The sequence below is a fragment of the Anser anser genome (genome assembly GCF_964211835.1).
Source record: "Anser anser genome assembly, chromosome: 6".
Taxonomy (NCBI): domain Eukaryota; kingdom Metazoa; phylum Chordata; class Aves; order Anseriformes; family Anatidae; genus Anser; species Anser anser.
The window spans coordinates 1763973-1785112 of record NC_139726.1 but is presented as its reverse complement, the minus strand read 5'-3'; the positions used below and the strand labels follow the sequence as shown (position 1 = coordinate 1785112).

Below are 21140 nucleotides of genomic sequence, written 5' to 3'. Positions count from 1 at the left end.
GCAGGCCTGGGGTAAAATAGGCGTACGGGGTTTCGTTCGTTCCCCGGCGCGTTGGTGCGAGACGCGGTGCCCTCCTGCACCGCAGTGCCCGAGGCAGAGCGCCGGTGTCACCGCACAGCTTGCTCCCCGCCGAACGGAAAGCGCCAGGATTTAGCTCAGGGAGGGAGATTTACGGCCAGGTAGCAGGCAGCTTTCACAGCATAAGCTAGACAGCAATAAAAAGTGTATGCGTTCATCAAATGTAAACATGACCTCAGTTTCGTTAACACCTGCGGATTTTCTCCACCTCTTTGGCAGCGAGGGGGGGATTGTAGGAGGCTTCGGCGGTGCCGTCACCTAAACGGAGCTGTCTGGCTGCTCACTAAGCTCTGCGGGTGCCCCGCTTGCCTTGCAGCGCCTGCTCCAGAAGTGCCCAGCGCGTCCCGCTTCGTGCCAGCTGGCGCCCTGGGTGCTGCAGGTGCCTCGGGATCGTCCGTGAGGCTCCGCGGAGCAGCAGCCGGATCCTGCCCCGAACAGCTGGCGGCCGTGCTGAGCTCCGGCAGGAGATGTAACGTTGCGGGGCGATGCCCCGTCATGTTTCTGGTTCGAGTTTATCAGCGCTCATCAAAGGGTTTTTTCATGAAATGTGAGTGTCTTCTGTTTACACTCTTCACGTACTGCACTCTGGAAGTCACGAGGCTGATATCTTGCGGGGTTAGCGGGTGAACCAGCTCCAAGATTACAAGATTAAATTAGAAACGTGTTTGTGGATAAACAAGGGCCATTGTGGTGCGTGTTGTCGTCAGGTGAGAAAAGCAGTGGGAACCGGGAATGAAGGCGACCCTGGGAGTTTGGCTGGGGCCGGAGGGAAGCCCTCAGCTGGCAGGCTGCAGCGAGCCCCCGCGGCGTGACTCGTCCCGGCCAGTAAGGAACGAAGCTGAGAATAAAAAAAACAAAATGAAAATACATTCATTGCACTGGGTGTGAGAGCAATACGGGGCGATGCCCGTGCTTCATCTGTAGGTGTCCGTGCATGCGTGCTACCGACGGGACGTCTCCAAAAGTTCCCTGATCATCTCACAGAGGTTAAAAACGGCATCCTGAATGGCCCCATCGTTTTCCAGCATTAGAGCAAGTACCTCGCACGTGCAAGCCTCTGCCTTAAATACCACCTTTTGGGTTCCTGTCTGAGGGTTACGTCAGGCAAGGCGTACCACGGGTGACTCAGTGGCTTGCCGTGGAAGTTTACTGGAGGCGGATAAGAAGCAGTGCAGCTTTCTAGGCTGGGGGGAGATGAAATCTATGGAGCACGAGTGACTCCGGTGCGCGCTGGAAACTTGAGCGTGCTGAGCATAAGCAGAAGCCCAGAAAATGTGGTTAGGGCTTTATTTGGAAAAACTAACCTAGCAGAAACTTTTATGGGGAAGCGCGAGCATTTATTGGTCTAGCACCGAACCTGAGGACCCATGTTGGGAAGGCTGCAGTAAAAGCGTTTAAAGAACAGCCAGCGCCGTGCCGCCGCTCGGTTGCGGTGTGCTTCCCGAGGGGAGGTTTCGGCAGGGCTTCGTCCCGCGTCCCAGGGCTCGGGAGGGTTCGCCTCGCAGCAGACCTGGGGGCAGCGCTCGGGGCCGGCTCTGCCTGCACTAACCCCTCGTTTATATTTCGTGCCGAGTTGTCTGGCAGCCTGTGCGCGCTACATAAAAGCTAACGTGCTGCTCAGTTTGACATCTGTAGGGCTGTGCGGCCTCCTTCTCGTGGTGGGGGACGAGCTGGGAGGCCGAGGAGAGGGGGAGCAGGAGCTTCCCGGCGAGGATTACCTGGCTGCAGACGTGGGCAAGGTCAGGACACGGCAAGGACAGCCCGTGGCCGTCCGGGAAGGGACCGGGCTTTGTTTACAGCATCGTCTTTTTGCAGTCCATTTCCCAAATAAAATAACCTGAATAAAAATGAAGGTGGTTATTTGGGTGACGGAGCCGTGGTGACTGTGCACGAGGCAGGAGCGGCGGCCTCCTATTCTCCAGCAGGACGCCGCTTTCCCAGGGGAAGAAATGCTGAAACGGCTGCAGCGGGGGGCAGCGAGGGGACCACAGGACCCCCACGCATCCCGCACGTGGACGCCGGGCACCGCCACCGACGGCACGCCTGCCACGGGCAGCTTGTCTGCTGGAGCCTGCCCCGGAGCAGGGCTGCTGCTTCCTACACGCCTTGTTTCTGCCTACTTGCTTTCAGTCGCCCGCGTGGAGCTTTTGCCAGCTCGGTTTGTAGTCTGCTTTTTTTTACAAAAACACTTTAAAAAAAGAGGCCTTAAAACCAGCCTTGTTCTGCCTTCTCTCCTGAAGGCGAGACCCCATGGGTTGGTAGGGAGCCGAGGTGCCTCTGCAATCCCACTGCTCGGGCAGCTTCATAAAAGCCCCCCGTAAAACGGCTGTGAGCTTTCCGTCACCGAGGAGGGCGGCGCAGCGCGGGCCCCAGGGCTTGCGGCACAGTGCAGCCTTGTTCGGGGACCGGCTGCGGCAGCGCGGCCCCTGCCAGGCGTCCGCGGACCCGCAGGGGTTGGTGTGATGGTTCAGAGCGAGCAAAGCGAGCAAGTTGCCTCGCGGGGCGTGCAGCCGAGTGTGTAAACAGAGGGGTCTTGCTTTTCGTGCTTCGCTTTACCTGCTTGTTGCAGGCGTTACTGAGCGGCCGCTCGTCAGCACCGAGCCCGTCCCGGTTGTGCTCCCTCGTGGTGCTCTCGGCCTTCCCGGCCACGCTGCGGCTCGGCCCTGCCCTTGACCAAAGTATTTGCTCAGCTGATCGCCCAGTCAGATCCCGCTGCCGAATACTTGGAGCCTGACACCTCGGCACTGAAAGGCAACAGGAAAAAAAAACAGAACTTAAGGATATGTGAAAACGAGACTGGTGAAACGTCAAAAATCAGGGCCAGTGGTTTGAAGGCACGTGATTTTTAGGATTATTCATACGATGGCGTGTGTGTGCTTGTGCGCCATACGTTTTTCCCAACTCTTTTATTGTCAACCCGGGCAGATGTGAAATAAGGTAGGAAGAGCCTTGGGGTCAGTTATAAGGGGCAGAGTGGTCCTGCTGTACGGAGAGTTTCTCCTTACGGCTAGAAGTCACACACTCGTGGTTTGCGTTGGCTTGCCATGCGCCTCTTCTGCTGGGCTCCGGTGGTGCCTGCAGTAGTCAGAGCTGTAAATATTTCCAACATAAACCCGAGTTTATAGCTCGCCTGTAAAAATTCCCTGGGGTTTGAAGCTTGGCATATGGGAGCCTTTCCTCGTGTTTACATTTGTATGTATAACGAACTTTCAGATAAATTGCTCTCGCTGCTCATCAAGCACATGAGCGTGGAAACGAGGGAGGTAAATAGTTCGCAGTTCTTTCTCAGTGCTTATCTCTTAGGGTTGGCTCGCCGCTTAGGGCTTCTTTTTGTTTGCTTAGTCCGAAGGCAGCCGGTGTACCTCGGGGAGAGCCTCCTCCTCTCGAGCTTCGGCTTGCTGACACGGAGATCTTTTGTAAAATCAGCTTTATTAAAAATGTAACTAACGTATTCCTTGGTCCAGGGCACGTGGAGGGGTTTACTGATGCCCCCCGGGAGGTGGCGTGGCCGTGGCTCGGGGCATTACCTGCCCGCGTCACAGAAGTCCTCCAGGGATGGAGGCAGCACCGCTTGTCTAGCGCACCGCAGTGGCAGCGAAGCAGTTGGCTTTTCTCCCTGTTGCCCCTGACTTCATTTGTTTTTTTTGGTTTATTCAGGCCCGTGATATTATTCAAATGAACATTTTGTTTCTAGACCGACATCAGTCAGAGAAGCTGCCGGCCTGCGGGGTTTCCTCTGCGTCCTAAGACTGAACTGAGGCGGCCGTGGGGTTTTTGTTGCCTTTTAGCTTTTATTCGTTGTCTGCTGTGAATGTGTGCAAGCTTCACCCCTCTGGGCAGCCCGTCCCCGCAACTGCCCTGGATGGAGCAGGTTTTAAGGGGAATTTTTCTTAGGTTTTAAGGGGAATTTCCCAGATTTCGGTTTGTGCCCACCGTAAGTCTCACCATAGTTTGTTCTGGTGTCTGGGGACTTTTACGCGTATGTCTGTGTGGTGTTGGTGTTCACAGCTTGTCCTGTTTTTTTTTCTGGACGTGTTAAAGTAGCTCAGTTCAAATAGCCAAATGTATTAGCATAAAAACTTAATAAAATGTGTTCGTATGTGTTCGTACATAGGGGAAGAGGTGCAATCATACAGAAGGAGACCGTTCAAGTTTCCAGAGAATTGAGGCTTTTTACTTTGCTTGGTCAGGGGCGTTTTTGTGCTACCGTCCGCGTTTGGCTGCGCAGTTACAGGTTTCTATGTGATACGCCTTCTTAAAGCGGTGGCTTGAGAAAGGGCTTGCTTTCTCCGTTGTGTTTTGTGTACACCAGCGTGAAAAATGAAGCTAATTCGATGTTTTAGAAGCAACCCTTTCACCGTCCCGTGACCTCCTGTTGCAGCTCAGTACAGCGATGCTAGGAGGGTGTGAGGAGGGAGCACCCGGTAACGTCATCCCCACCGCTTCCCCGCGCCACCTGCGCGCGTAGGGTGGGAGAAGGCCTCTTCCCGTCACAGGATCGCTCCTAGCACGATGGGATCTTCGGCTGCTTTCACAAGTCCAGCTAGAGGAAATTTCTCTAACCGCTCTTTTTACCGCTTTGTTGAGAGCTTGCAGCTTTTCCCCGCCGAGGCCGACCTCGCAGGGCGGCTGGGATGGCGGCTGGGCAGGTTAGCAGCGGGGCGGTCGGAGGCGATGCGTGACGCCCGCCCTCTGCAAACCGCCTCTCCTCCGTACAGAAGGAGCACAGGATGGTGCTCCGAAATTCCCCGGGGGTGCGTGGCTAGCACTGCTCGCGCCTCATCACCCCGCCGCCTGTGGTCGCCGTGTGAGCTCCTGCCCCACGTCGGCTGTTTCGGGGTGCTGGGGCAGCGTGTGCTGGGGGGGGGGCAGTCGTGCAGAGGTGCTGCGGTGTGCCCAGCAGGCACGGACAGGATGCCTCTGATCCTCCCGCCGTGATTCGGCCGCAGGGGTGGGTTCGGTGCAGGTGCGTCGGGGCTGACTCCTCCTGCGAAGGCAGCGCTGTGCGACACAGCACCGGGCTGTTTCGGAGAGGAGATTTACGCCTTTGGAAGGAGCGTGGCCTCTGAACTGACCGTTCTTTGCAGCTGCTTTTATGCTGAGGCTGTGCGCTCACCGTGTGTGCACGGCTGGGTTGTGGCAGCCGCTGCTGGGTGCTGCTATCCTTCCTTTTAGTTTCTCCTCTGGAACAGTGACCGGCAAGCAGCCAGTCGGTTCTGCTGCCAGCTCTGCGGCATTTGCGCTTAATTCCGTACCGAACAACATCGCGAGGGGGTGATGTTCCCAGACACGACGCTAGAACGTCTGTAATTTCGGATTATGCGGTTTGCCTTATCAGCAGCGGGTGCGCTTGGACGAGCGAGTGCAGTGGCGGGGTGCGCTCGCAGCCGTCCGCCGGGATGGGTGAGTCAGCCGAGAGCTGGGCTCCGCAGCTCCTGCCGCGTGAAACTGTTCCTCAGCGGTGAATTAATGAGGTTTCGGCTTTTCCCAAATCTGTAAAGTATTAGCCTGGGTCTGAGCTTCTGAACGGCGTAAACAGCCCTGTGGTAGGAGCAGCCGGCGTTTGCCACCAGATCGTTCGAGATGCTTCTGGGAGGAAATTTCAGCCGCGGACGTCAGAGGCATCGTGGCCGCCCAGCAAGACCCGGCCGGGCGTGTGCTGCTGCTGCCAGCCCCGCGCCTTGCGGGCAGGGCCAGGACCCAGCTGGGCTCCCGGGAACGAGGGTGGCTGCTGCTGGGCAGGGGCACGAGGGGCACGAGGGGCTGTTGGCACGGCAGACAGTGGCCACGTCCCAGTGCCGGGCGGAAACGCAGTGCGAAACCTGGGCTTCTGGCTGTCGTTGGCCGTCCTTGCCTGCTGGGGAGCCTCGGGTGTTGGCCCAGACTCCCGGGCCTCAGTTTCCCTGTGGGAGCCCCGAGGCAGGGCTCGCTGAGCGGCCTCGCCGGGCCGCCACGGTGCGTGTGAAATGGCTGGGCAGGGGTAAGGGCTTGGCCTCAGTTTTTTCCACTCCTGGTTCTTGAGACAGAGCGCATCCTCATTGCCGCTGCTTCTTCGAGGAGGTTGTAAATCAGGTTTGAAGCTTTATGGGGAAAAAAAACAACAAACATATGTAGGTGTTTGTAGCTGGACACCGTGCCTGAAGGCACGCCTGGGCCTGATGCGCAGATGTCAGCGACTCACCTGGCACTGAAGGGCCCGATTCTGCCCCTTGTGGTGCTCTCCCTGCAGATACAGGGCATGGCTAGCGGCAGAAAGGGCTCGTCAGTGAGAGCATCCGTATTTTCAGATCAAAGAACCGTTTAATAAGAAAAAAAAAAAGGGGAGAAGGAGGATTAGAACAATAAGTACATTTAATTTTAGCATGGATTCCTCATAAAGTCAACACACCCAGAATTGCTTCACTTGCTTCCAGCTTTCCTAAATAAACACACCAGAGCGGGGCTGAAAGGTGAAGTCGTGCAGTAAGTTACAAAAAGCTAAATTTTCATGTTGTACAAGAATACTTAGGGCTGGTTTAGTGGCTGGGTCCCGGAGTGAAATTTTAGTACTGCACAGAAATACGGAGGGGCGTTTCGGTGGGCAGCCGTCAGCAGGGAATTTGGTTCCTTTCTGATCCTGGGCTCTGGAGAGAGCTGGGCACCTGGCAGTGCCAAGAAGTGAGCCTGGATCCACTGAAGAGCCCGAGTTTTCTTCCCAGGCTCTCCCCAGCCAGGAAAGGCGCCTGCTTTCTTTCAGTTTTACGAAGTCGGGAGGTATGGATTTGACTTACGGGCCGATTTTGGATTTACTTTGTAAGAACTCACCAGACATTAATAAAAGCTTAAAATAATTCAGACAGTGCCTTAAAACAGTCCTGACCATAATGCAGAAAAAATGAAGATTGCAGCTCATCATTGTGGAGGCAGCGGAGATAAAACCAGGAGAGCCGGAGGTGAAACGCGGTGGGACGTGGCCGTCTGCGGGCTGCGAGGGCTTGAGGAGTTTAACTGAGGAGCTGGAGAATAACCTCAGGTTAGGAGATTCCAGGTGAGGATAGGGGGTCCTTGAAGTCTGCCGTTCCTGGGGTAATGAGCAGAAGTTTGATGTCGGTGTGTAAATCTGAATCTCATTTACAAAGGCCAAGGATATTGCTTTATGTGTATTAAAGCCCTGAGCTGTTCCATCAATGCTACCACGGAGCCAAAAACTACAGAGGTTTGCTTTTCTCTCTCGCGAGTGGTTGTGCAAATCAGAAATAATCCCAATCGGAGGAAAGGCAGAAGGAGAAAGTGCGTGGGGAATTAGGTCTCGGGAATATAAGCTGCTCTGTCGCGTCTCGGCGAGGGATTGGCATTAACCTACACCCTGCCCTGCCGCCAAGGGCACTGCGGCTTGGCTTGAGGATACGTTCACTGAATTGAAATTTAATATTACCGTTGCATCCCAAATTTTAAGGCTGGCCCCAATCAACGTTTCGGAGCACAAGCTACGGTGATGCAGAGTTCAAAGGCTGGGAGCCAGCACCGTGCACCTCCCTGCAGAGCTGCGGCCAGCCCGAGCCCTGCGGGCTGCGGCCGTGCCCCCTGGGCACCCCGGGAAGCTCCAGGGAATAGGAAATGTTTTGCCCTTTTTTTTTTTTTTCTCTTGGAGGCTGGTGAAAACTTCTCGTGTTTTAGGGGTAGCTGTGCTCTAACTGGCTTACTAAAGCATGCAGGGCCTTCCGTGTGAGCGGATGGATTAGGAGGACTCTGCCGCGTTCGAGGCTGGCACATTAATGTCACGATTCATAAATAAAAGGGATTTGGACTTAAAGATGATAAGATTAATAAGAAAGAGCAACAGCCTAATGCCGTTAATTAGCAATGCTTATGCCTTTGAGTCGCTCAAACTGCTGCTGCGTTTGTTTTCCAAAACATTAAGCCTTTTAATTCTCTCTGAAAGGAGGAATAAGTCGCAAAAAGCAGACTTCGGCCCTCGCCCCAGCAGCGCGTGGCTCGGTGCCGCAGGGACCTGCAGTGCCACCCAGACCTGCGGCCAGGTGCCAGCCCTCCCCGTGGCAGAGATCACTGGAGCCGCTGGGTGTTGTGACATTTCTGAGACAGGAGCTGGTTCGGCCCCTCCTTTCCAGGTATTTCTGTTCCCAAATCACCGCGTCCCCGGGGCGCTTTGGCCCTGGGTGGCACCTGGCCTGCTGCTGTAGCGTTTTCTGTGTGTAACCCCGACCGTGTGCCCCTGCGCGTCCTGCCCGTGCTTTTGAAGGTGCCCTCCTTGTAAGGGGTTCCCTTTTTTCTCATAATGCACTTCTTGGTCCTGAGAGAGGCAAGCGAACCAGCCAGCCTTGGGCCGCACACCCGGGTGATGCGCCCCGTGGGGGAACCTCGTGTTTTGGGCCCTGAACAGGGTTTCAGTGCCAAAACCCACAGGCTGCGCCGTTCTCCCAGTGAATTCAGGTGCTTTGGCACTTCAAAACCCAGTTTGGGCTCTCGCTGTCACGCCGATTCAGATAAAATCATCAGGAAATGGCCAAAGGAAGGCAGCCGTGCGCGAAGTGTGTTTGGGTGGAATGAGGCCGGCCCTGGACAAGTCTGGGTACGCAGCGCGCTGCCGAAGCATCTGGCACGGGCTTCGGAGACGCTGCTGGGGGTGCCAAGTTGGACAGAGCCGAGTTTTGTTTAATAGGTTCAAAATATATATTTCCTTGATGCGCTGCTGGTTTTATTTTTAACTCTTAAGCAATTTAATATTTTGTAGGCCTGCTAGTATTTCCCCCAGTTTTCCATCTGCTACTGTGATTAATTCGAGTTCTAGCTTTCTAATGCCAGTCTGGAGCAAACGAAATGGAAACCTTACCTATATTACTTGGCACGCAGCAGTAGACATGAATAACTTTGGAATTTGCGGGGAAAAAGAGAAGTTATGTGTGTGTGGAGCCAAAATCGGGTTGGAAGCCGGCCCTTGCAGACAGCAGCGCAGCATTGGGCTCTGGCTGAGTTATTTCTGGGGGAGGTTGTGAAGGTGCTGGTGGAGGAAGGGGGCGGCTCGCCTGCAGGAGGCAAAGCCGGGCGTGGAGCACGTCTCCCGTGGCTCGGGTGCTGGCGTTACACCGGCCGGGGATGTGGGCAGGAGGGGGGGTGCCGGGGGCATCCCCTCTGGGCGCAGCAGGGACTTCGGGTGTATCGGCAGTGGTTGCACCGTCAAAAGCCTTCGAAGCGTGAGCTGTAACGAGGGTGAAGATGGGGAGAGGAATTACAGGCCCTAGACCTGTAGTTAGCTAAGAAATGCCGGTATGTGTGAAGCCCACAGCCAAAGAACCTGGACGTGGCTAGGAGATACCTGTGAGTCACTGCTCCGGTCCGCAGGGAGCAAGAAGTGCAGGCTGCTGGTGCGTTTGGCTAATTATGGCTGGAGTCGCAACTATAGCAAGCAGCGAGCTCAGGCCGAGCCAGCTCGGTAGCCTTCTTTGCCGTGGTCCCTGCTGTAACAGCGAGGGGCTGTGCAGTCAGATGCAGCGCGCTCGGGTTTCGGAGAGCCCCTCGATGGAGTGCCGTGCATAAACGTAACGCAAGTGTGGTGCTTCCCACCGAAGTCAAAACACCCCGGCTCAGCAATTAGTTTTCCAGCAGGGAACGGCTGTCAATAATAAGAGCAGCCGAAGGGCGAGGAAACGAGGGGTGCTTGGGGTGTGCTGCCGGGGGAGGCGGTGCTGGGGCTGCGGGAGGGCAGAGCCAAGGCCGGGGCTCAGGAGCCACGAGAGCAGCTCGGCGGGTGCCGGGGCGCGGAGGGGAGGACGTGCGCGGTGCCCGAGTGTGCCTGCGTGACGGATGGAGGGCCTGGGGCTGCGGGTGATGCTTTCCAGTAAACGAGTGCCATTTGATCCAACCCTACGAAAGCCCTTCAAACCGATTGTGCGTAGCACATAAAAGTTAATGCCAAGCTGGCTCCGGCAGCGTGAGGAGCCCCAGCCCAGTGTGCTCCCTCCTTACCACGCCGGCGATGGGTCCAGCGGTGCAGTCGGCAGCAGTAGCGGCTTCCTTCCCAGTCACCTCCTGAAAAGAGAGCTCGAGGAGCTGCTGGAGGTGAGCTGCAGGCGCCTGCCATGGCCGAGGGACCCGTCCCTGTGTTAGGGGGCTGGCACACAAGCAGACTGCAAAACTGCTGTAAACCTACTAACAGGCAGTAAGTGGGCACGAGCCATGCACCGCGTACGGGCAGGGGTTGAAGCCGGCCGTACGCACTGTATTCGGAATAATTCTGCCTGCCAGACCAGGGCCAGCTAAAGTAAATTGCAGTAATTGCTGGAGTACACGAGGTGGTTGTGTGCGGCAGAAAGATGCGGAGTGAAGGAGTTCACATTTCGGGATGAGATCAGATTTAACTCATTTCGAAATGAGATCAGACCAACCTGCTGCCTAGGTCTTGTTTTCCCTGTTTCGGGCTCTCGTCCGCGCTGAGCTCTTGCGATGAGTGGATTCTGCAGAGGTTTCCAGGCAGGTTTCTTGTCCGAGCGCCAGCTTGGTTCAGTAAGCTGATTAGGTATAATAAGATGGCAGCTTGACAAGGCGTGTGTTGCAGGTAAACAGCGAAGCTTTTCCTGCGGCTGAGATGTAGTGGAGCTCTGAAATATGTTTGCATCCTCAGAGGTAAGGAATGGCACTTGAAAAAGCCCCAGGAAAAATACCAAGAAGCGCATTAAAATGTTAAGGAGAACTGATAAGGTGTGTGCTAAGAGACTGAGAGAGGAATCAAGGGCAGATAGGATCGCAGCCTATAAATACTGTCAACATGACAGCATGGATGAGCAAAAAGAAGAGTATTCGTTATCTGATAGAAAATAAGCTTTGGGAAGAGCAGGCATTGCAGCTGCAGGTGACGCTCATCCGCTGGGGTGGAGGTAGAGCAGGTCCTGTGGGAGAGCGGCAAGCGCATCTGCAAGATGCAGGAGGCCAGATGAGCTGGAGACCTGTTTTCCTTGCCTTCCTCGGGGATCCTGCAGAGACCAGGAGGTCAGAGTGCACCGGAGGGGCCTCGGCTGTCAGAGCATTCCCGGCAGGAAGAGGCGTTCGCAGCCACACCGAAGATTTCAAAAGAAATCTGCACTGGGGATGCGAGTGACTGCGCTCCGCGCCGGCAGGGCTGGTGCTGGTGGGGCACGGCCGTGGAGGGAGGTGGCCGCGGTCCTGCTGGGGCTGCCCCTGGTTGTCCCCGGCCAAGGGGGACGTGGTCACGGAGCCGAAACCTGTGTGGGTGCTCCCTCCATGTGCCGGGATGCGGTGTGGGGATGTCGGTGTCAGACCAGCAGCCACCGCCAGGTCAGCTCTCGGCTTCCTCGTCCCGGCTTTAACCCGGCTTGTGCAACAAACGCCTGCTGGCGCTGTCAGTGCTGCGCAGCCTCGCAGCGGCGTGGTGGCTGCCCCTGTGGCAGCGTGCAGGGGCTGGGACATGGTGCCAGCGCACGCGTCCCCGTACCCGCCTGTCCTGTCGTGGTTCAGCTCGACCAGCCCAGTGCATTTCTGATAAAGTGCTTCAAAAATACCGATCCCTACTGTGTAACCACTTAACGTGCGCGTTGAAATTCCTCCGTTACCGCTCCGTCACGTGCCCAGGACTCCCTGTGTGCCACTTGTGTCCAGGTGTGGCTGTTGCGGTCACAGCGTGACCCTGGATCCTGGCCGTTGCTGGGGTTTCTTTCAGTTTTGGTGTTGCAGTGTGCCCCTTAGGCTGGGTCCACCAGCGTGCCCGCAGGCTGGGCTGGTGCTCACAGACTCTTGGGGGTGCTGACAGCAGCTTGGGCTGTCCGTGCCCCTCCTCTTCTATTAACTGCGATGGAGAAATGGAGAATGTCCGGCCCCGGGCTGGCTCTGTGAGCCCAACAGTCACAGAGGGGCTCGGGGGTGTTTCCGAGGACCCCCAGGACAGGCTGGGTTTGACACAGCTGTGAACCTACTGCACAGGCTGTGAAGGTGTGTCCTGCTACAGCAGAGTGTCTTGGTGCCTAAACGTGGGTTTGTTGGTTACCGCTTCACTGCTGGAGTATTTATGGAGCAGCCTTTGATTCCGGCCTCGTTCTGTGCCTGCGGCGCTGGGGGCTCCCATCACCTTTTTCAAACGAACCGGGGGAGCGCAGCGCCCGTCAGTGCTGGGGGCTGTGGGGTGCAGGGCTGCAGGGCCTCCCAGCAGGGAGCCGGGCTCTGCAACCCAGTGCTTGCGTCCTGGGGGTTAACTGGGGTGACTCCGCGGCCAGACGAGTGTGCCGAGGAGAATGTGAGCTGCAGATGGAGAGGTGCTTCGTGGCCCTCGCGTTCGGGCACTTCGCCTTCCTGCGCTGCGCTCGGCTGATAGGGAGGCTCTCGAGACGCCGTGTTTGCAGAGCTCTCCTCAGACAGCGCGGCCGTGCCCTGCCTGTGGGACCCGGCCCTCGGGAAGGCTGCCCCGGGACAGAGCGCCCGCTCCGTGCTGCCCTGCCCCGGACCCCTCCCGTGCTGGGGCGTCTCACCTGGCACCAGAGGGGACGGCAGGCGATGGGCATCGTCTGACGGGCATCAGCACAGGTGTCGCTCGCAGCATCCAGGTCGTTGTTTCTGTGCGTGCGAGTCACGCACATCGCGGTGGGCAGCAGCGCTCCTGCCCCCGGCGTCTCTGTTACCCAGATACGGTTGCGTGCGGTGACATTTTAAAGCCTGAATGGTGTCCTGCTGTTGAAATAAAATGAAATGGCGTTTCAGGACTTTTTCTGGAGAAAAGTGGCCTTCTGCAGTGCCCAGCGTGCCGCTGGGTTGGGCGCTTCCCTTATCGACGTGCTCAGGGAGGGTAAGAGAGGGGGCAGAGGGGCCGTGGTGGGCGGCAGCGCTCCGGTCACTGCCTCCTCCTGCTTCCCAGCGCATCCCCGCAGCAGGAGAGGCACTGCTGGGCCCTGCCGTGTGACTCACTGCTGCTTTTGGGGCCAAAGACGACGTTGAGAGGGAATGTTTCTGAATAACTCTTGTCAACAGGAATTCACATAAAACAATTAGAGCAACCGCAGCCATGTTGTCTTGGTTTGCTCGAGTCTGACTCCTCCTGAGCCCGAGCCCGCTGTGGTCCCTCACGTTCGCTTTCTCTCTCCCTGCAGAATGCGATGAACTTGCCGCCCGACAAAGCCCGGCTGCTGCGGCAGTACGACAACGAGAAGAAGTGGGAGCTCATCTGCGACCAGGTAAGGGCGGCTGGGAGGGCTTTTAGCAGGCACCCTGTTAAGAGCGTGCACTGGTGTTTGGGCAGCGCGCTCCCACAGCTTAAAAGGGGAGGTCGCAGAGGGTTTGAATGGTTTCAAACACTCATTTGTTTGGCCTCGTGCTCCATTGTTGGTAACAACTCACGGAAGCCCTGTGCTGTGAACGTTGCTTAGTTTGCAAGGCAAAAGCTTGAGCAGACCAACCTTCCGTCCCCTCCTGGTGAGTGCTTGGGGTTGGGTCCGTCTTGACCTGTGTAACGCCGATGAATGGTGTTGATCCAGTGAGCGTCTGGCTTTCCACGTCACGAGCCATTGTCGCAGCTGGTGCTAGCTGTCAACGAAACCCCAGTGGTGATGGTGAACTTCCCTTCGCCCGCACAGCACCCTCGGATTAAGCAGCACCATATGCTGAGGCATCCTTGGTGTCCGAGCTCTGCCGTGGAGTGCAGACTTGGCAGTGCTAGGCAACAATTAACAGGTTGGCTCTGCCATGGCGAGTGAACAGAAACTGCATTATGTAGAGAAAGGGAAGCATGCAAAAGGTAGGGTGTGCAGTTGTGAGCCAGCAGCAAAATCGGGTTCTGCCATAAACTTCAAAAGTAATGGCTAATGAAAATAATTGATCCGGGACTGACAGAGTGGGATGTTTCCTTGGAAAGTAAACACAGAGGTACCAGGATGAGAGTTTGGCAGAAGGTACAGTCATGCTGTGAGGTCAGGAACATCATAATAAACAGATTTGTGAGACATTTCCTTTTCATCCATTACAGTGGCAGAGCCTCTGATGAAATCCAATTACCCCAAAGTAAAGCTGAGTAAAGAATTGCTTGCTTTTTTCACGAGTTTTCTGTGCAAAAAAACTTAAGCATTGAGCTATTTAAAGTTTCACTTTAGCGAGACGCCGAACAAATTGCTTAATCTGCTGTGAGTGATTTGTTTCTTCACGGCTGCTTGCTTAGAGCGTGCACATCCCGCGCGTGGACGTGCACGCGCAGCGCCGCGCTCGAGGCCGAGCGCCGCGCTCGCAGGGAGCTGGCGGCGGGCAGGCAGCAGCAGTGAGCTCACAGCCCTGGTGTGCACACTCCCACCGCAGAGCGGACCCACCCTCCGCAGCGCAGCTGCTGCTGATTCACTCCCGAGCTCTACAGCAAGACGGGAGACTTGGGCGGGTGGAAGCGCAGCGGGGGAAGTTTGCAGGGTGCAGCGATTGCGTGGCTGACAGCTCCTTTCACAACACGCGGTGCTCCCCGGGGTCGGAGGAGTCCGCTCCCCGTTGCTCTGAGAAGGGGACGCGGCACGCGGCAGGAGCCTCGCTGGGACTGGAAGGTCCCGAGGGGAAGGGGGGTGACGTGTGCCACGTGTGTGACGTGTGTGACGTGTGCCACGCTTCCCGGGGTGCTGCGTGTCCGTGATGGGTCGCAGCTGCCCCGACGCCCCTGGTGGGTGTTTGCCAGCCGCTCTAAACCGGAGCAGCGTGAAGCAGGTGTCTGTAAAAGCACTAATACAGCATATGGTGTGTGAAATATTTATATCTGCCCGTGTAATTAGGGTACGTCGCCGAAAACACTTCCCGGAATGGATTTTGTATGGAACGTGTAGGCTTTAATGCGGAAGCCAATTTCAACTATTTTCTATTGATATCAGCCATTACACCTTTATTTTGGTTACTGAAGGACAGAGGATGTAAGTCAGTATAACAGTTTGCAGGCTTATCTCTTACCTTCCTGTGCTGGCGTTCAGCTTGTCGGAAAGGGAAAAGAAGCAAAAATTGCTCTTAAGTGGCATTTTCTAAGTGGTCTGCAAAGCAGGCCCTGGGCGTTCGACTGTGAAACATTTTGAGACTACTGAAGGAGAGAATTCGGCCCAGAATAGTAACTCTTACTTTTAAAAAAGTGAGATTAAAAAACGTGGGGAGCTACTGGTCTCATGCTTAATAATAATAATAATAATAATAAATAATTCAAATCTGCTTTGATTAGGTTTATGCCCTTTCCGGTGAATCACTGTAAGGGTTGCTGGGCTGGCTGTGGGGACTCATCCCGGGTGGTATTTTCTGTTCCTTTGTCTATAAAACTTAGAAGTCATTTACACTTTGTGGCGTTCCTGAAAGCTTGCTGCCCTGCCTCTCTGGCCTAGTGACCAAAGAATAAATTGGAGGAGGAGGAGGAGAACGGAACCAGTATTCCTATCACCACTCACACGTTTGCGGTGATCCTGACAGTGTGTCATCGAGGGGTGGCAGGCAGCGAGGCGACCTCGGTCCCAGGGGGAGCTAAAAATCTAAGCAGGACAGGCAGAAGCTCGGGGAGGGTGCATGGGGAGGTGGCAGAAGCCCTCCCGGTGGTTGTGGGCTGGCAGGGAGTGGGACCTGGAGAGAAAACCCCGAGGAGCCTTGTTTGAGAGCTCCAGCCCTCACTCTCCTACCCGGAGCATCCCTGGAGGGGCGAGCCGGGGGTCGTTAGAGAAGCACAATTAATTCCCTGCGGCTGAGTGCCGGCTCTCCAGCCTGGAGGCCCCAGTGGCAGGTTCCGGGGGGAGAGGAGCAGTGCTGGGAAGGATCCAAGCAGGGAAGAGGATAACGTGCCCGGAGATGGTGAGCCACCCCTTCGGTTTGCTGCCTTCACGGAGGGTTCTGTTCGGTGGTACTCCGGGCGTTTTTGTCCCACGGTGTGTGGTGAAGTATTAGAGGGGACACGGATGTTGAGGGCGAGGTTGGGAGCATCGTAGGAAGTTCTTCATTGCCCTCTAATGGCAAACCGTGGCAGGGGCAGAGAGCGGGTCCTCTCCCTTGGAGGAGCCGGGTGGAGGTGTGTGGGGAATGGCGGGACCCGAGATGGACGCGGTGTGACTGACACCCAAAATACCTTCACAGGTTGTTTCTAGACCTCTCGCCCTTCTGTGGCGAGGCTCCAAAGGAGGCGGGAAGCGGCCTTTGGGCAGCATGGAGGCCTCCAGCAGCCCCCGGGCGGGCGGCCCGGGGAGAGCCCAGGCCCAGAAATGTGGAGTCTTGAGATGATCCTGTCAAAACCAAACCGCGTTCACGGTGGCCTGGGGAAGGACAACGTCTGAAACCAGAGGGACCCCGAGACTTGTGCTCATTTACACTCAGATTAAACAAGCTTTGTCTGTAGTTGTCAGATTTAATGAGAGAAAAAGGTGGAGGTGCCTTCGGGGCAGGGTGCAGGCGGCTCTCCCGGGGTGCCCGTGGGTCTGGGGGGGTTCTGGGCGGTGTGACTGCCGGGTGGGACGAGGGGACAGATACCTCAGGTAGGCCCCAAGCCTCCCCATGGGAATGGGATGAAGGGACGATGACCGAGAGGTGGCACCTCTGGCTGTATGTCACCGTGTGGTGCAGATACCACCTTGCACAGGAGCTCTGGATTTTTTGACGACTGGGTGTTTTTCACAGCTTTGCACATGCCACAGTAGCCACTTACAGCTCTGAGAGCCTTTACATAGGAAATACTTGTTTTGTGTACCAGTGAATCTCTCCCCCTGCTTGTTTTTTGTTTAAAGAACCCACTGTGGGTAAAATCTGACACCCTGCCTGCTTACCTGGTGCATGAATGCTAAGAATGAAACGAGCTAGCGAGGGGAGTAATAATAGCATGCGTTACTAATGCAGAAAATGTCCTGAATGTTTTTGGAAGCAGAAGATCTCTGGAAAAGCCACAGTTTCCTGGTTTCAGAATAAATACGTTTCCCAGATTTGGGTGAACAGGGGATGTATCGAGTTCTTCTCGGGATCACATCGAAGGGGAAACGCAGAAATCCAGCAGTTCCTCTTTGCTGCTGAAATCAAGCCCTCCACCCCCCTTTTCTGTATCCATCAGGAAAAGAAAGTGCTAATGCTGGAGGCTGCTGGTGAAAGAAACACAGGAGCAGTGTTGTGCTCCCCCAGTTCAAGCCTTTCCCTGAATTCCCGTCATTTATTGCTCCAAAGGGACGCTCTGGGGCTCGCTCATCTCGGCGTCTGGCAGCACTCTTACTTTTCAGCTCTTAGGCTGCGGTTCCCCTGCACAGAGCTCCGCTCCTCAGCAAGTTTTCAAGGAAGAAAGGGCCCTTTATTCTTGCAAAATTAATTTACATGCTAGGTGGCTGACAAAGGCAGGGTAGGGTTATTGTTGGTCCGTGCCTTTCTCGTTTCAGGGCTGTAGATAGAGTTAGTGCTCATGAGTCACGCAGTGGAGATAAAATAGGCGTTTTGTCGGGATTTGTTAACTTTGTTGTGTCTGGTGGGCACAGCTCTGTGTGACCACGAGGGGAACCGGTAGTGTCCGAGTCCTGGTGTCACCGACTGGCTAATGCTGTGTGCTCAGTGAAATTCGGAGAGCTGAACATAGATTTTAAACTTTTTATGCGTGTGGTAAAAATCCCTTACCTCCCAGTTCAAGTCGTGTGAAACTCCTGGCCATATAAATTTTTATTTTGAAAGCAGATTTGGCCGATGAGCAATTACGGATTGCCAGAAGAGGAGAAGACAGCGAAAAGCAAGAGTTTTTAGCTCATTACTTACGGTCCTTACGGAAAGTGAATTAGGCGTGGACAGCAGTTCCTCGGTGTTAGCCGGGGTGTGTGTTTGCCTCTCTGATGAAGTAGACGCTCTCGAGAACACCAGAAGGAAGGGACCCAAGCTTTTCAGTGTGGGACCTGGTGAGTGAGTCCCAGGCGGCCGTCAGTGCCCGGCACCGAGCTCTTGCAGCAGGCGACATCTCAGCCCGAAGCAAGGCGGTCAGAGCTGGATGCACCGAGGCAGCAGTCAGTGCCGGCACAGGGCGACACTGAAGGCTGGTCCCTCGTGACCTTCCAAGGCAGAAAAAACACTTCAAGGGCCAAATCTGCCCTTACAAAAGTTTTTACTACCAGAATGTTTCCAGGACTAGCAGATGTTTGCCACAAGTGGTTCTTACTCACTGGTTAGAGAAGAGCATTGCTGTTCATGGATCACTTCTTCACGGTCCCTCAACCCGAATAATTCTGCTATACAATAACGAGCAGCATTTTTTTAATGAATGTGCTGTAGAGATTATTGCATAAATACATAGTTATGGCTGGGTTTTAAGAAAACAAACAAAAATACACCTGCAATGCAGATACTACTAGTAAGTTTGCTCATTGGGCCTCTTCGAGCACCTCATTCTGAAGACTGCAGCTATTAAAACCGGCAGTTAGTGAAGACTTGTGTCACTGCAACAGGTGATGTCCGATTAGTAAATAAGAGAAATGAATCTAAAAGAGTAACATAGCTTCTCTAGAGGATTAGCTAGATTACCACATCAGTGCTAGGGAACTCCCCAGCCACCGTGAGCCCTGTGAAGCCGGAGACCCGCTGCTGCCCAGAGGAGCCGGCCTTGTGGCCGTGCCCGCGGCTCCCTGCGCTCCTGTGTCATCACTGCTCTTCGGTGACAGCCCCACTGCTTCGCTCCTTCACCTGCAGGTGCAAACAGTGTCAGAAAAAGCCATGTTTGGACATGGTTATCCATTGCAAAGCGTTGCAGTATCTCCGGCGCTAATACAAAACTGCGGCAGGGGAAAGAGAAGCGGTGGTGGTCTCTGAGGTTCGGATACCTCCGGTAACTCTACTGCTCTGCCATGGGTCACGCTCTCATTTACAGCAAAGTGCCGTTTTTGTCTGTCTGCCAGAGTAAAGAAGTTTTAAAATGAGTTAATGGATGGAATTACTTCTAAATAACTTGTATTCCTGCCCACCGTAAAGCCATGGTTGACACTGTCCTATGAGGGCTATAAGCGTAAATGCGAAGCTGTCCCAACTGCTCTGCAACAAGTGCACGAATTAAGTTAGCAATTCAGGTACTTTGAGTATTGACATATTAATCTTTTACATGATTTACTTGATGTACTTTTAATTTCTTCTGAGTACATCTGCCAATGTCTGCGGGTGTTCCTGCTTTCCCCCTTCCCCTCCATCACCGCCCACCGTGTCTGTTTTCTAAGTGCAGGGGGGCACGAAGGGCGCTGAGCGGTGCGAGGTGGGGGACGTGGCGCAGGGTGGCACAGGGGCGACGGGGCCCTTGGCTTCCCTTCGGCCAGGGAGCTGCCCGCCAAGAACTCTGTCTTTCTGGAGCTGCTTCTGAGATAAATAGGAAATGACAAATTCCAGGACTCGCGGTTTGGCCTGTACATCTGTGTGAAGGTGCACGGAAGAAAGATTGTTAAAAAAAAGAGGAAAGAACTGTTTGCTTTCTGTCTTTCAGAGCTATAACCCAGGGCTGGTGGACCACAGGGTAGATTTATTAGTCCATTTTTTCTTTCTGACCATGATAAATTACTTTTTTTACAGCAAGCAGCAAGATAATAACAGGAACAAGTTTTGGTGTTCAGACAGTACGTTCTGGTAACTGGGCAGCAGCGCACTCTTCGTTATGAAATAACTTCCAGATAATGTAGTCAAAATTGCATCCTGACCTAATAAGTGGAGGTTTCAAATATCAGTTATAAAATGCATAGCTGTAACATCAGGAGGAAATTGTTATGAGATCTTTCCTCAAGGGAGAGGGCAGAATAGTTTAAAATTCTTCCAAGATACAAATAGTATCAGGACTTTGGGTAATGCTCTTAACAGGTTTGGACACAGCGCGCTCCTTGCAGCCTAACTTGGGCTTCACAGCAGCTTTATAGAATAAATGTCAAACTGGCCGTGCAAAAGCAAGCACAAACCAAGAGGGACTCGAAGTACAGATGTTGTTGAAGGTTTTCAATATTACCAGAGGTTTTCAATAGCAGTCGGTACGCCCTCGAGAGTTGTGCAGGTGACAGCACGCGGCGTGCCAGCCTGGCCCAGCTCCGATGCCCCTCTCCGCTCTGGGTTGCTGCGGGGCTGGTGCCACCGAGCACTGCTCGGTGTTTTTTGGCAGGGCCGTGCCTCTCGGGCTGCGGGTCAAGGTGTGCCTGTGGTTCCTGTCCCGCCAGAATACTGCAGCTGGAATTCAGTGGTGGGTTGGCGGCACTGATGGGTGTGTTTTGGGAAGGCGGATGGAATAAAATCAACTGCAGTTGAGCAGTTCTTGTGCCTGGAGGAGGTGCACGTGCTCGTTTGTACCCACTCATCACGGCACAGGCACAAGCAAAGTTAAACAGTACCCGTTGAAATATTACTTGTCTAGTGCTAACGTACTACTCTTGCGTTAATTTTTCCAAAATCCAAATAACAAAATAAAATTTCTTCTGTGAATGGACCACGCAGTGTGTATTTAGGATTGTTCCAAATGACAGAAAAGGTGTCTCAGCTCTTGTGGTGACAGCTCTCAGTCCGACATGGACACGCATTCGCTCTTCCAACCCTTCTCTTTTCTCGCAGTGCTCTGACCGGCAGAAGCCCTTTGTTTTCAGATGTGTTTGTTTATACGTGTAACCAAAATTGTCATCGAATATGTCAGACGGGTTTTTATGCCTCCTATATAAATATCAAATTTCAGAAAATCAAGACATGTAAATATGTGGTATTTGCATGCATATTGTATATGCATAGATTCAGTATTTATAAATACAGGGGATGCACATATACATTTATATTATGTATAAAATGTTTAAATATGTATGTGCGTGCATGTATTTCATACATATAATAAGCAAACACGAAAATGTTATAAAATGGCTGATGTTTATTCTTACATCCTTTGCAGGAAAGATTTCAAGTGAAGAACCCTCCGCACACGTACATCCAGAAGTTGAAGGGCTATCTGGACCCGGCAGTGACCAGGAAGGTGAGGAGCGTCCTGTTTCCTCTCGTCCTCGTTCCTTCACGAGGATGGTCCTAGGGTACCAGTTCCTTCCTGCCTTTGTGTAAAAGGCTCTGTGAAAGTAGCTGAGAAAAGTCTTGGAGATGTAACAAAACGCAGAGACAAACAAAGA

The 21140-nt window shown here is 54.3% G+C and overlaps 1 protein-coding gene and 1 long non-coding RNA gene across 9 annotated transcripts in view; both read left to right on the top strand.

Annotated features, from left to right (window-relative positions):
* The window catches only part of FMNL2 (formin like 2), a 125735-nt gene that overhangs the window by 48310 nt on the left and 56285 nt on the right, over positions 1-21140 (top strand). For all 8 annotated transcript variants that reach the window (XM_083841100.1, XM_083841095.1, XM_083841096.1 and 5 more), the window contains exons 2-3: positions 13167-13250; positions 20912-20992. In XM_083841100.1, coding sequence (XP_083697226.1) covers positions 13167-13250; positions 20912-20992 — 165 coding nt within the window. The remainder of the gene's footprint in view (positions 1-13166; positions 13251-20911; positions 20993-21140) is intronic.
* On the top strand, positions 13258-19088 carry LOC310901486. Its single transcript, XR_014585863.1, has 2 exons — positions 13258-15861; positions 16141-19088. It is a non-coding gene; the product is annotated as an uncharacterized lncRNA (long non-coding RNA).